At 37.9% G+C, this 12,832-nt stretch overlaps 2 protein-coding genes across 3 annotated transcripts; one reads left to right on the forward strand and one right to left on the reverse strand.

Annotated features, from left to right (window-relative positions):
- Window positions 1–16: 16 nt before the first annotated feature.
- Window positions 17–10,315, reverse strand: LOC147282566 (DNA-directed RNA polymerase V subunit 5A-like). The gene is made up of 6 exons (XM_086246809.1): window positions 9,964–10,315; window positions 7,112–7,288; window positions 5,542–5,655; window positions 3,949–3,979; window positions 618–622; window positions 17–363 (listed from the first exon to the last, which is right to left on the reverse strand). The coding sequence occupies exons 1-6, from the start codon at window positions 10,240–10,242 to the stop codon at window positions 274–276; spliced, it is 696 nt and encodes a 231-aa protein (XP_086102935.1). The 5' UTR covers window positions 10,243–10,315; the 3' UTR covers window positions 17–273.
- Window positions 1,467–3,818, forward strand: LOC147282567 (uncharacterized). Of its 2 annotated transcripts, none has more exons than XM_086246803.1 (2): window positions 1,467–2,854; window positions 2,933–3,818. In XM_086246803.1, the coding sequence occupies exons 1-2, from the start codon at window positions 1,467–1,469 to the stop codon at window positions 3,816–3,818; spliced, it is 2,274 nt and encodes a 757-aa protein (XP_086102929.1). The 2 variants fall into 2 exon arrangements, with proteins under 2 accessions (XP_086102929.1, XP_086102930.1); XM_086246804.1 differs by having other exon boundaries at window positions 1,467–2,850; window positions 3,040–3,818.
- Window positions 10,316–12,832: the final 2,517 nt, after the last annotated feature.

Genomic DNA, 12,832 nt, shown 5'->3' on the forward strand with positions numbered 1-12,832 from the left:
AAAGAAAGAAAACCCAAGAGAGAAATATTCCACTAAATTGGTGCAAGTAAATTAAAGGAATCAAACAGGCCAACCCATTTAATAATCGGACCGCAGAGGACCAACCTATAGGGCTAAACAGATTGGACATAGACAAGGATACCCGATCTCGGCATGGCTTAGCAATCCAGGTCGTGCTTGCAGATACATGAGACAATATATACTAGAAACTAGAGAGGTGTTATTCCTCAAAGGATAAGATACAAAAGTAAAGCTACAGCCAGAAGAGAGGCATCACCAGACGCAACGGTATGTAACATGTGACTCGGTAATATCACCAGCATACGTAACTTTCACCACCTGCCCCCTCTCAAGTCCATAGTACTGTGCAATTGCATCCAGGGACGGACGCACAGCCAAGGGTGGGGGGTCGGGCGACCCCCCGAACGGCGGAGCACGCAAGCTTAGACCCTTCCACGGCGACGCCAGCGACCCCCCGACTTGAAGAAGGCGACCCCCCGACGCGAAGAAGGCGACCCCCCGACCCCGACGCCGACGGCTCGACGTGAAGAAGGCGACCTCCAGGGCGCCAGCCTCCAGCCTTCCAAGTTCCAGCAGCCATCGTCGCCATCGCCAACCCTGCCTGGTTCGGTGTTCCTGAAATGCTGAGAAACAGAGAGAGAGAAGAGAAACAGGGCTGAAGAAGTGAAGAGTGAAGAAGAGAAACAGGGCTGGGCTAGTGGGCTGGGCGCCTGGGCTAGTGGGCTGGGCGCCTGGGCTATTAATTTTTTTTTAAGTTCCTACTCAAAACGACGTCGTTTTGAGCTAGGAGTTTAAAAAAACAAAGAAAGACTAACCCGTGTGTGGCTGTGTCATTCAGTCATTGTCTGCTCTTTCAGCAATTCAGCTTCTTCCCCAAATCGAATCCCCTCATTCATTAACAGTAAAACCCACACAGACAGAGCCCAAGTGCCCAACCCAGCCAGCCGTGAGTCTTTGACGCCGTCGCCCCTGTTGCCCGCCGTCGCCCCTGCTGGCTGCTGCCCAGTGCCCCTCAAAACTCAAGTTTCAAGTTCCAATTTTATTTTTTCAAGTAAGTTTAAAGTTTCAAACCCTAATTCCTAATTCTCAATTCACTTTAAATTTATAATATATGTTGTTTTTTAATTAATTGATAAGATTATTGTAATGAAATTAGACTAATTAGTGGTTTCTTGAATCTTGATGTTGATTTAATTATTGGTTGATTAATTGATTATGGGTTTTTATTGTATATTTGTATTAATATGATTATTGATTTATTGGATTGTTGGATTGTTGTTGATTATTGTTATTACTTTCATAATTTGATTAATTAATTATGAGTTTTTATTATATTAAGTTGATTATTGGATTTTGGCTAATTATTGTTATTACTTTGATAAATTTGATAAATTGATTATTGGACTTTAATTGATTATTGAAAATTGGTTTACATGTGTAGAATTATGGAACGATTTTTTAAGAGAAAATGTCCAACGGGTAGTTCAAATAATTCGGTTAATTCAAGTTTTGGTTCGACTTTAAGTGGGTTAGATGATATTTTGGCTAATCTTCAAGCAGACCCTGGATTAAGAACTCAAATGGCGGATTATAGCCCTAATATTCGAGATGAGATCCGAAGAGCATATCTACAAAAGGGACCTTGTCAACCTAGAGGTCATATATTCCCACAAATTAATCAATCGGGAATTGATCGACGCTTCATTGCCCAATGGTTTGATGAGTTTGATTGGTTGGAGTATAGTCAATCTAAGGATGCCGCATTTTGCCTTTATTGCTATCTATTTAAATCCAATTTTGAACAAGCGGGTAGTGACGTCTTTACTGGGGTAGGCTTCAGGAATTGGAAGAAAGGGAGAGAAAAGTTTAGCACGCATGTTGGGCCGGTTGACAGTGTTCACAATCGATCTAGAGAAGCTGCTATGAATCTAATGAACCAAAATTCACATATTGAAACAGTTGTGCAAAAACAGTCAGACAAAGCTCGTATTGCTTATCGCACTTGCTTGAATGCATCAATTGATTGCACAAAGTTTTTGTTGCGACAAGGACTTTCTTTTCGTGGCAATGATGAAAGTGCCACTTCAAGCAATAGGGGGAATTATTTGGAGCTTTTGCAATTTCTTGCAGATCATGATGAGAAGGTTAAGGCCGTTGTGTTGGAGAATGCCCCGGGGAATCTCAAGTTAGTAGCTCCTTCAATTCAAAAAGATCTTGTTAATGCATGTGCCATGGAAACCATTGGGGTTATCATGAATGATATGAAAGATCGACTTTTTTCTATATTGGTGGATGATTCACGTGATATTTCAATAAAGGAGCAAATGGCTATGGTGTTGCGTTATGTGGACGACAAAGGGCAAGTAATTGAAAGGTTTGTGGGGGTCCAACATGTTGCCGAAACCACTTCTAGTGCACTAAAGGATGCCATTGATGCATTCTTTTCTTTCAACAAATTGAGCTTTTCCAAGATACGAGGGCAAGGTTATGATGGAGCTAGTAATATGAGAGGTGAGTTCAATGGCCTTAAAACAAAGATTTTGAGAGAACAACCTTGTGCATTTTATGTTCATTGCTTTGCTCATCAACTTCAACTAGCTCTTGTTGCCATTGCAAAGAAAAATGCCGACATTGCCACTTTTTTCACATCTTGTAATAGTGTGGTTAATATTGTTGGAGCATCTTGTAAGCGTCGTGATGCATTGAGAGAACAACTCCAAAAAGAGCTTATGGAAGCCTTTGAAAATGATTGTCTTCAAACGGGTCGAGGCTTAAATCAAGAATCTAGTCTCAAACGTGCCGGTGATACACGTTGGAACTCCCATTATGGTACGTTGATTAGTTTGATTTCTATGTTTTCATCGGTTGTGAAGGTGCTTGAATTGATTGTTGATGATCGCTACAATGATAGTGTGGGTGAAGCAAATAGATTATTGGGAGAAATGTTATCTTTTCAGTTTGTGTTTCACCTATTTTTGATGAGATCTATATTGGGAATCACAAATGCTTTGTCAAAAGCATTACAAAAGAAAGATCAAGAGATTGTGAGTGCAATGGCTTTAGTCAAAGTATGTAAGGAAAGACTACACCATATGAGAAATAATGAGTTTGATCTTTTGGTTGATCAAGTAGCTTCTTTTTGTGCTAAAAATCATATTGAGGTTCCTAACATGGATGAGACATATGTAGCTCGAGGGAGATCACGGCGCAATGCTCCAATAAAAACATATCATCATCATTATCGTGTGGAGCTTTTTGTTTATGTCATTGATGAGCAACTTGTGGAATTGGAGGATCGCTTCAATGAGGTAAATAGTGAGTTACTTATTTGCTTGGCATGTTTGAGTCCGGATAATTCTTTCGTCGCTTTTGACATACAAAAGTTACTTCGTCTTGCTCAATTTTATCCTCAAGATTTTTCGGATCGAGATCTATTGGCACTTGAAGATCAACTTAGGATTTATATTCATCATATGCGTTCAAGTAGTGATTTTTCAGAATTGAAAGGGATTGGTGATCTTGCGAAAAAATTGGTGGAGAAAGGGTTGGATCGGACATATACTTATGTGTATTTGCTTATTACATTGGCTTTAGTTTTACCGGTTGCAACTGCTTCAGTGGAGAGGGCATTTTCCGCCATGAATATTATTAAGGGTCCACTCCGCAACAAAATGGGAGATCAATGGTTGAGCGATAGCTTAATTGTTTACATTGAGAAAGATGTTTTTGATTGTATTGATAATGAAGCTATAATGGCGCGTTTTCAGAATATGAAAACTCGTCGTGGACAATTGTAACTTGTATGTTTTTATTATGAATTATAAATGAAACAACTATCATTTAATTTTTTAGTGTTATTTTCGTAAAAAAAATTTATGGCATTGTGTACACTATGACCCCCCGGAATCAAATTCCTGGATCCGTCACTGATTGCATCGCTTCGTAACAGTCGGGGCAGCTGCAGAACGAAAACATGTCGAAATTAAAATAGTGGCGAAATAACAGTTTAGTTACCAGTAAGAAGCCAACCAACCACATACGTGAAATTTAATGGTAATATACAGTCTCATAAACAAGAATGCAACATTTCATACTCTATCATACCAAAGCGCTTCCAAGACATATAAAGGAGTCCACCTATATTCAAGGACTCGTATGATGTTAAATCCTGGATGGGAGAGAAGGAGAAGATTGTGCTAGTTGACCAAAACTTATAGATAAAGGAGTAAATTAGGGAAAGATGAGGCCAGATTGTCAGAGTTTCTTTGGAATGGGAGGAGACCAGTTTATTTTTCAAGTTTTCTCTACATAATGGAAGGGTACGAAGGGTATTATCAGTTTCTTGGGATGGCAATTTAGGAACTGGGATCTCTGCTCAAGTACCTAAAGAAAGAAATAGAATGAGAGTGGCCACTCTAATCACAAACGCTTTGGAGAATTCCTTCAATATATGGACACTTGGAATACAATGCAATTGCATGTGTTGTGTGTGCAAATGGACGTGTGTGTTCAACAATGCACAAAAGAAATGGCTCAAGTATTATTTTGGGTCCCTGACCTTTATTAAGGGTTTCCATTTGATCATTGTAATTTCAATTGCTTCAATCAATTGTTTGTCCCTACCTTGGATGCATCAATTATGTTAGACAGAAATTGATGTGGTGATTGACTAAAAATTGACACGGCATAAAAATGGGTTCAACCAGTTCACTACTTCAAACCATCAGCATACCACCACACACAAAATTATAACACTCTTTTTCAACTCCATACCACTATTCATTTCACACAACAGAGGGCACACCACAGCCCAAGTCAGACAAGCAAATCAAACCATTACAGATTATTCAGAAATCAAGAATATTAGTTAGTCAGCCCCCTTAGTTGTCCCTTGATTAGTGCCTTTGTACATATTCTGTTAGGTTGAGTGGATGGCATGGGTCTTACTTTGTTAGATTGAGTGTGAGCTTTCTCAATTGCACAATCGATCACAGTGGTGATAAAATTAAGTGTTTGCTATGAGCAGCTCATAATTATGAGAGGTGAATCTCACCGGGATGGCATGACAAAGTATGGCCAAATGTGGTGGTGTTCTCCCTTTAGTTCCTATATTCAAATTAGCTCTCTTAAGTTGCCTCTTTCTTGAAAATAAAAATACAGCCATGTCATCAGTATTTGTGGCGTATTAGATAACTAAAACAGATACGTCAGTATTTATTGTAAGTTGTAGCACCTCACCAACTTCCCTCTGGCCTCATTGACAGCATCCAAGGAAGGGACAACATTGAAGCATTTTTAAAAATGAACCAACTTGACGGAAGCAATTGAAATTTCCAGAACTAAATGGAATTTTTCAACAAATTTCAGGACCAAAATAATACATGAGTCCAAAAAATATTATCATATAGAAGACAGAGACAATTAATTCCCAGGGCATGACCCATCTCCACAGAAAAAATAAAAAATAAAAAATAAAAAAATCAGAGACTGATTTGTCTTTACTTGAGTTAATAAACTAACCTGCTTTTCTTCTATGTTGTACTTTTTTAAGAGTTTTTGTTTCTCTCGTTCAGTCAGTACCTGATGCTTTGGCTTCAGGACATGCTTTGTGATATTAACAAGCAAGTCAGTAATCTGAGAAACAAAGCAAGATATCGAAAGATCAGAGGCATGAGATGGAGAACTTCTAAGTGAATGAACCAAATACAAAGAACAATAAACAAGTTCCACACAAAGAAAAAGATAGAACATATGTCTAAGCACAGAAACACGTTCCCAACCAAAAAACATGAATGTATTTACATATCAGTTCACATACAAAGCCATATAGCAAAGGACTTCAAGATTCAATGTCAACGGTAAAAAAAGTTCAGCAGGCTATATAATTGCATGGTGGCTAAATTTCAGTTTTGTCCTTGTAGTTTTGGCTAAGTTCCACTTTGGTCCCTGTAAATTGTTATGATTTTGGTCTTGTACTTTACAAATCTTTGCAATTCAAAGACACATTAGCATTTTTGCTCATTAAATCTTCAAATTCGTCCCGCTTTTGATCATGTACTTTACAAATTGTTGCGATATTGGTCATGCACCTGCAAACTGTTAGCGATTCAACGACGAATTTGACGAATTAATTGACAGAAAATGCTAACATGTCCTTAAATTCGATTTGTAAAGTATTGGACCAAAATCAAAACAATTGAAACTACAAGGACCAAAGTCAAACTTGGCCCAAAAGTGAAATTTAGCCATCGCATGGTCAACAATCCCATATTAAGGATCTATTTAGGATTATTATGACTTTCAAAAAGCTACTGGAGAAAAAAAAAAAAAAAAAAAAAAAAAAAAACTTCTAAAAAAGTTTCATTGAATAAGTGTTTGGTATCAACCGAAAAGAGGGAGAGGGAGAGAGAGAGAGAGAAGAGAACTAGTGTTTAATAATATCATATAAAAATTGGCAGAAACACTTGTAGAGTGTTTGGTAAATGTTTCAGTGAAATGCTGTAAAAATAAAAAGAAAAATACCAAAATAAGAAAGGCAAGATGATTCTGATATATTATGAAAGAATTGAGGATAAATATATCTAGTGAGAAGAAAAAAGGCAGAAGTAACTTTCAACAAGCATATCTTAAATGCTTTTATAAAGCGCCTAAGGAAACAACGAAAACACAAGGATAAGTACCTTGGTCGAAAATAACCAAACACTCAATTGGGTGCCTTTAAAAAGAAGAGCACAAGCATGTTAAAAAGCAATCCACAGAGCCTAATTTTTTTATTTTTTTCGATTTACACAGAGCCTAAATCTAAAAGGTTTTGTTTCACATTGCAAAATTATTCAATTTTCTTAGGATATGCTTTATGCCTAGACTACAGAAAAGTCAAATGTACCAATGCATTTTGACCCTGAAACAAAACTCATCAATTTTATCTTCTAGGAAAATGCTTATATGCCTCTCCAACCATAAGTCATCTACAAAAGCTAATCAAGAAAATCAGAAACATAATTAAACATAACTATCCTACAGGACTTTTAATGTTTAAAAAAAAAAAAAAAGATAAAATGAAAAACATAATTGATACCAGGAAACGAACCTGGAATATTTCAACTTTAAACGGATAAAGATCCAGATTTTTCCGAGCTTGGCTTGTTATTTGGTCCTGAGTAATCAATATGAGCCCAGTCAAAGTGTCTTTATTAGCAATCTGAGTTGCAAGCCCACGAATCGCATTAACCTTCACTATGCCAGGGCCACAGTAAATGACCAGAATCTGCAATTGAAAAAGAAATCAATAAATAATGATTGCTTATTACTAGTATCACATAAAGTTAATTAAGTGAAGACAAAAGGAAAATGCAACACTACTACTACTGTTTCTGCCTTTTTGTCCCAGTACCCATGCATATCAGTTCTACATTTCATTATTTCATTCCAAAAGAAATAACCATGCCAAACTAACATATTTTGTCTGTGTCAAACACCAACACTTATTCTTATGAACTAAACTAGTTCCTAGCATATTAAGTACATGTTTCCATGAGCAGTCATGCACTAATCCAAGAATACAACATCAGATTGCTTACCTAGTACTCCTTAATGACTGTAATACTCCAAATATTTAAAACTGCTAATGCCAACTTTTAATTCCATGTCAAGTTGTCAACATGAACCATACCAGAAAAAAAAAAAAAAAAAAAAAAAAAAAACTCTGTATTAGTAAAAGTTCAGGCTGCAATGTTAATGATGCAGATCAAAGGTAAAGGATGAAGGATTACAAAGTCAAAGTAGTCTTCCTTCGCAGATATCCTTTCATAACTGATATCAATTACAAACTCAGTTTGGCTTTAGTACCACTTAAAGATCTCAAGACACTAAAAGTTCCCAAGACACAGATGAGTTCTTTACTTGTAATGATTGAAGATCCATGTGGAGTCTTGTGAATCGGATGGTCTGGTCATGATTTTCAGTTTCTAATAATGTATGCATGTTGATATGAAAGGCATATTTCTATTGACATGTTTGAACTGCATACCGAAGTGAAGCAGGGATGGAGATGATGGAGAGGGAGGCAGTTGGAACACTAAGAAGGTGATTGCACAAAGCTCCAATGTTAGACACCCAATGGATGCTTACATGCAGCATTTGTAAGTTTCAGCATGCAATTTACATCAGTTGGTTTGTTACAGTGCAAGGATAGTGATTTGCAAACGTGGATATCCTGGTCAGCATTCATACTCACTAGACCTTTTTTTTGTTTGCTTTAGCAAGAGTGCATGTGCTTGAATGGGAGGAAGTCGCATTGGTTCAGGGTAAGTGGAATAGTGGAAGTACACCAAGTTAACAGTCATGTCTAGTCTGAATAAGTAAAGTTAAGCAATCATCAAAAACTCTGTGCATATCATCAACAGCATCTCTAACTCTCCTGGACTCTTTCTCCATTGTTTGGCCAGAAACCAGATCGGGAATGGGAATTAATTAGTTTCCCATTCCAGAAAGATATGGTGTTTGGCTAACTTAGAAAGGAAATAAAAACCATGAGTTTACTGGAGTCAATTCCTTTAAGTAGGCAGTATAGAAACCCAGCATAGGGTTGATATTTCTATTCCACTCAACACATGGAATGCTCCGCCACTACTCTTCTAACATTCTAAAAGAAAAGTAAATTAGTTTCGAAACTCTCTCTGTCTACTTTCAATATCAACAAGAATCATAAGAAAACATGTCTACGACAGACAGAAGTATTGTTTTCTATTTTGGCTGTTAGTATACCCATAAATTGTTAAGCAGTGTGCAGCCATGCTTTTGTCCATACCAAAGTCAATCACGGAAGTTGTAACTTGTAACTACTGCTCAAGATGCAATGTTAAAACATATAAAAGTTTTACTGCTAAATATTTAGTACACAAACTATTCCTAGATCTGTCAAAAGGAACAACTATCTAGTGACAAAGCAAAAATAGGGATAGAAGAAACAAGAATACGAAAGAACTAATTGAATATCTAGTAAAAGGGGAAAAAAGAAGAAGAAGAAGAAAGCAGAAACAAAAGAAGCAACACAAGTAACTTCCAGAGTCAACAGGATCAGACATCCGGAAGAATAAACGACTTTGCTAGATGATGCAAGCATCCAACCAAAACAAGCTTCTAACTATGAAACAAACACTCAAACACTCCACACTCTCAACTCCAAGAAAAGCACAATGGAACTGCTTCTCAAAGAACAAACAACAGACGCTAAAGCCCAGTAAACTGCTTCCATATTCCTGACTCTTAAATCATTTATTGTAGTTTTCCAATGAAATTATGCAACTTTTGGCCCCAGTAAACATCTGTTACAACTAAGCATGCATGTATAAGTTGTATTGAGAATTCTCAAAACAGAAAATAGTCCAAAGAACCAAAATTCTAAGCCACTAAATCAGCCTTGCTTCTTTGAGGGCCGTAGACCCAAAACTCTGAGAGCAAGCAAAGAAACGAAGTACGCATTCATGAGTACCAAAAGTTAAGGACTAGACAGTAGTTTTTTCATCTTGACAAAGACCAACTATGCCAGAACTGAGTAGAAAAGGACTGTAAAGTAATGAGACTTGTAACTAAACAAGAACATGCATCCATAGATAAAGCATGTATATGACATGCAAAGCAGGATCGCCATGGTCCACCTCAAGTTGCAGACAGAACAGCAGGCTATTCCAAAAGGGTATAGAATTCGGACTTGAGTTTCACCCATAAACTCCTTATGAACATCATATTGGTAAACCCCAACTGTTTTTCCAAGGCCCCAAACCTTACAATTGTCAACTTTGAGAACCATATATATAGATTTCAAAATCCAACACATCATTAACCGAGAACAGAACTTTTTCTTTCTTAGCTTTTTCTGCCATTATCAAGCGAAAGAGAGAAAACCCATGAAAGCTTACAAAGTTCTGAGTTGCTACTTACCCTCTCGGAAGGGTCGGTGCAGTGAGTAGTGGAGAAGCGGAGGCGCTCAACATCGGGGCTCTGGCCGTGAAGGGCTCGGAAGTCTTGGAGAGAGAGGTCGATTTCGGAGTTGGGAACATTGTAGCCTCTGTCCCTCAGCATCTCCAGCACAGTTCTGCGTGACAGGTAGTATCTGTGGCTCTCCGTGCTACCGTCGTCCACGTAGCCGCTCAAGCACGGCCCCAGAATCTCTCCATTATTATTCGCCTCCCCATTATTCACCTCCCCGTTATCTTCCATCTCTCTCTCCCTCTCTCTCTCTCTCTGATCTCTCTGTGACCGAGACTGAGCGAGTAGTGTGTGTATTGTTGTCTGAAAGTAGGCCTCACCAAAAAGCCCAAGGCCCAAAGCCCACCCGAAGCCCGCCCGGCCCATTAGGCCCGAAGCCCGATTTGGCCCGAAATTTGGGCCGGCCCGGCCCGGCCCAAAAGTCTCTTGGGTTGGGCTTGGGCCATCCCCTTGAAGCCCATGGGCCGCCCGAAGCCCGGCCCGTTTAGGCCCGCCCAAAGCCCGACCCAAAGCCCAATTTGGGAATCATAACATATTTAATAGGTTTTTCGTTTGTTTACTCTAATAAATTATTAATATGTTTATTAAGTTATTATATAATACTATAATGTTAGTAAATAGTAATAGTGTAAACTATGTAATACCATAAATAATAAAATAATAAACTTTTAAAATTATATATAACATTACAACTATAATAAAACATAAATGTATATGTGTATATACAACTATAATTAAAGTTATTAAACCACAATCGTCAATTCATTAATTCAACGATCTGAACCGTTCATTTTCTATTTTCATAGTCAAAGATCATCCTTACAAAAAATCGGCTAAATCGGAATTCATCTACCAACTCGATTATCATTAGAAAAACCACGACCGTTCATTAATTCGACCACTGTTACGCCACTTTTATATCTCCGATTAAGCTAATTTTTTGCAAAAAATCTATTTGAGTGGGGAACTAAAACTTGAACGGTTCGGATTGTTGAAAACACGATCGATATGTGAGCTTCTACATATAAATACACTTGAAGAATATAATTCTAATAACTGTCCCGTTGAAACCTTGTTGTTTCCATAATTATGAAGACCACAACGTGATTTCAAAAATCTGACCCGTTCATTTTCTATGTTCATAATCAAAGATCATTCGTACAAAGAATCGGCTAAATCGAAATTCATCTACCCATTTGATCATCATTAGAAAAACCACGATCATTCATTAATTAGATCAACATTATGTCACTTTTACATCTCCGATTGAGCTAATTTTTTGCACGAATTATCTTTGAGTGAGGAACTAAAATTTGAACAATTTAGATCGTTGACAACACAATTGCATCGTTGGTTTATAAAAATATGTAATAAAATATATAATAAAACATATGTACATTTATGTTTTATATAGTTGTAATGTTGTATATAATTTTAAAAGTTTATTATTTATGGTATTACACTATTACTAACATAATAGTATTATATAATAACTTAATAAACATATTAATAATTTATTGAAGTAGACAAACGAAAGAGCTATTAAATATGTTATGATTCACAAACTTGACAAATAAACTAGTCAGCTCAGTTGGTTGAGAGTTGAACCTTGTTATGTGAGGTCCCATGTTCAAATCACAACATAGCCAAAATTCTATATTTTTTTTGAAGATATATATGTGTCTAAACAGGCTTTGGGCCCATTTTGGGCCGCCCGTTCGGGCCTAGCCCGGCCCGGCCTTCCAAGCCCGCAAGCCAAAGCTCGATGGGCGGGCCTTGGGCTTGTGTATTAAAGCCCAAGCCCGGCCCGAAAATCCTATTGGGCTTCTATAATTCAAGCCCGAGCCCGGCCCGAACCCGAAAAATTTGGGCCGGGCTAGCCCGGCCCGGCCCGGCCCATTGCCGACCCCTATCTGAAAGGCGTTTGCTTGGGTTTGGGGCTCTGGGAACTTTCTATTGGAATTGGAGCGTGCGTTAAACTGTGTTAAAGTGGGGTTGGGAAGTACATGTTATCCAACTCAATTCTGGATTTTCTGTCTGGTACTTTTACTTCGATTGGCATATGTGAAAGCCACGCTCCAGTAAAGCACGTGGGAAACACTTGACTCCATCAGTTACCCGACGGGGCGGAGATGGGAATGGCAAACCCGGCCACGCCCTGCCCCATCAAATATTCGGGGACCCAAATTCTATTTTTTTAATTATTTTTTTCTTATTAAAATGACAAAATTTACAACAAATATATAATATATAGTACACAAATTATATTCTGATATAGCGCATCATATTGCCTAATTTGCTTTGAATTGTAGTGCTCCATGCTCTTGGTTTAAGAAGGATCCGAACTGGTTGGATCCAGAGGTGTACAATGGGCCGGGCCGACCCGAATCCGGCACGAGCCCGGCCCATTGAAAGTAGGTCCAGCCCGGCCCGTTAATAAGTGGGCTAGGTTGGGCCAATGTTTTCTATCCCGTTAGGCCGGCCCGGCCCGAGCCCGTTTTGTGTTGGGCCGGCCCGAGCCCGTTATGAGTTTGGGCCGGCCCGTTTATACTAGTATTTTTCAATTTTTTTAAAAAAATTTAGTATTAGCCTTGTTTTAATTTTTAATTTTGATTTTGATAGTGAAATTTGATAGAAAATGAAATAAAAGTAGTAGAAAATTAAAAAATTTGATAGAAAATAAAATGACATAAAAAACTATTTGATTTATTAAACAATAATAGAAACTTAAAATAATTAATCGGCCCAGCCCGAGTCCAACATAACCCATTATTAGATGGACCATAGGCCGGACTGGGCTTAAGGTTTAAAATAATTGGGC

This window comes from Dryas octopetala, chromosome 6, assembly GCF_963921425.1.
Source record: "Dryas octopetala chromosome 6, drDryOcto1.1, whole genome shotgun sequence".
Lineage (NCBI taxonomy): Eukaryota > Viridiplantae > Streptophyta > Magnoliopsida > Rosales > Rosaceae > Dryas > Dryas octopetala.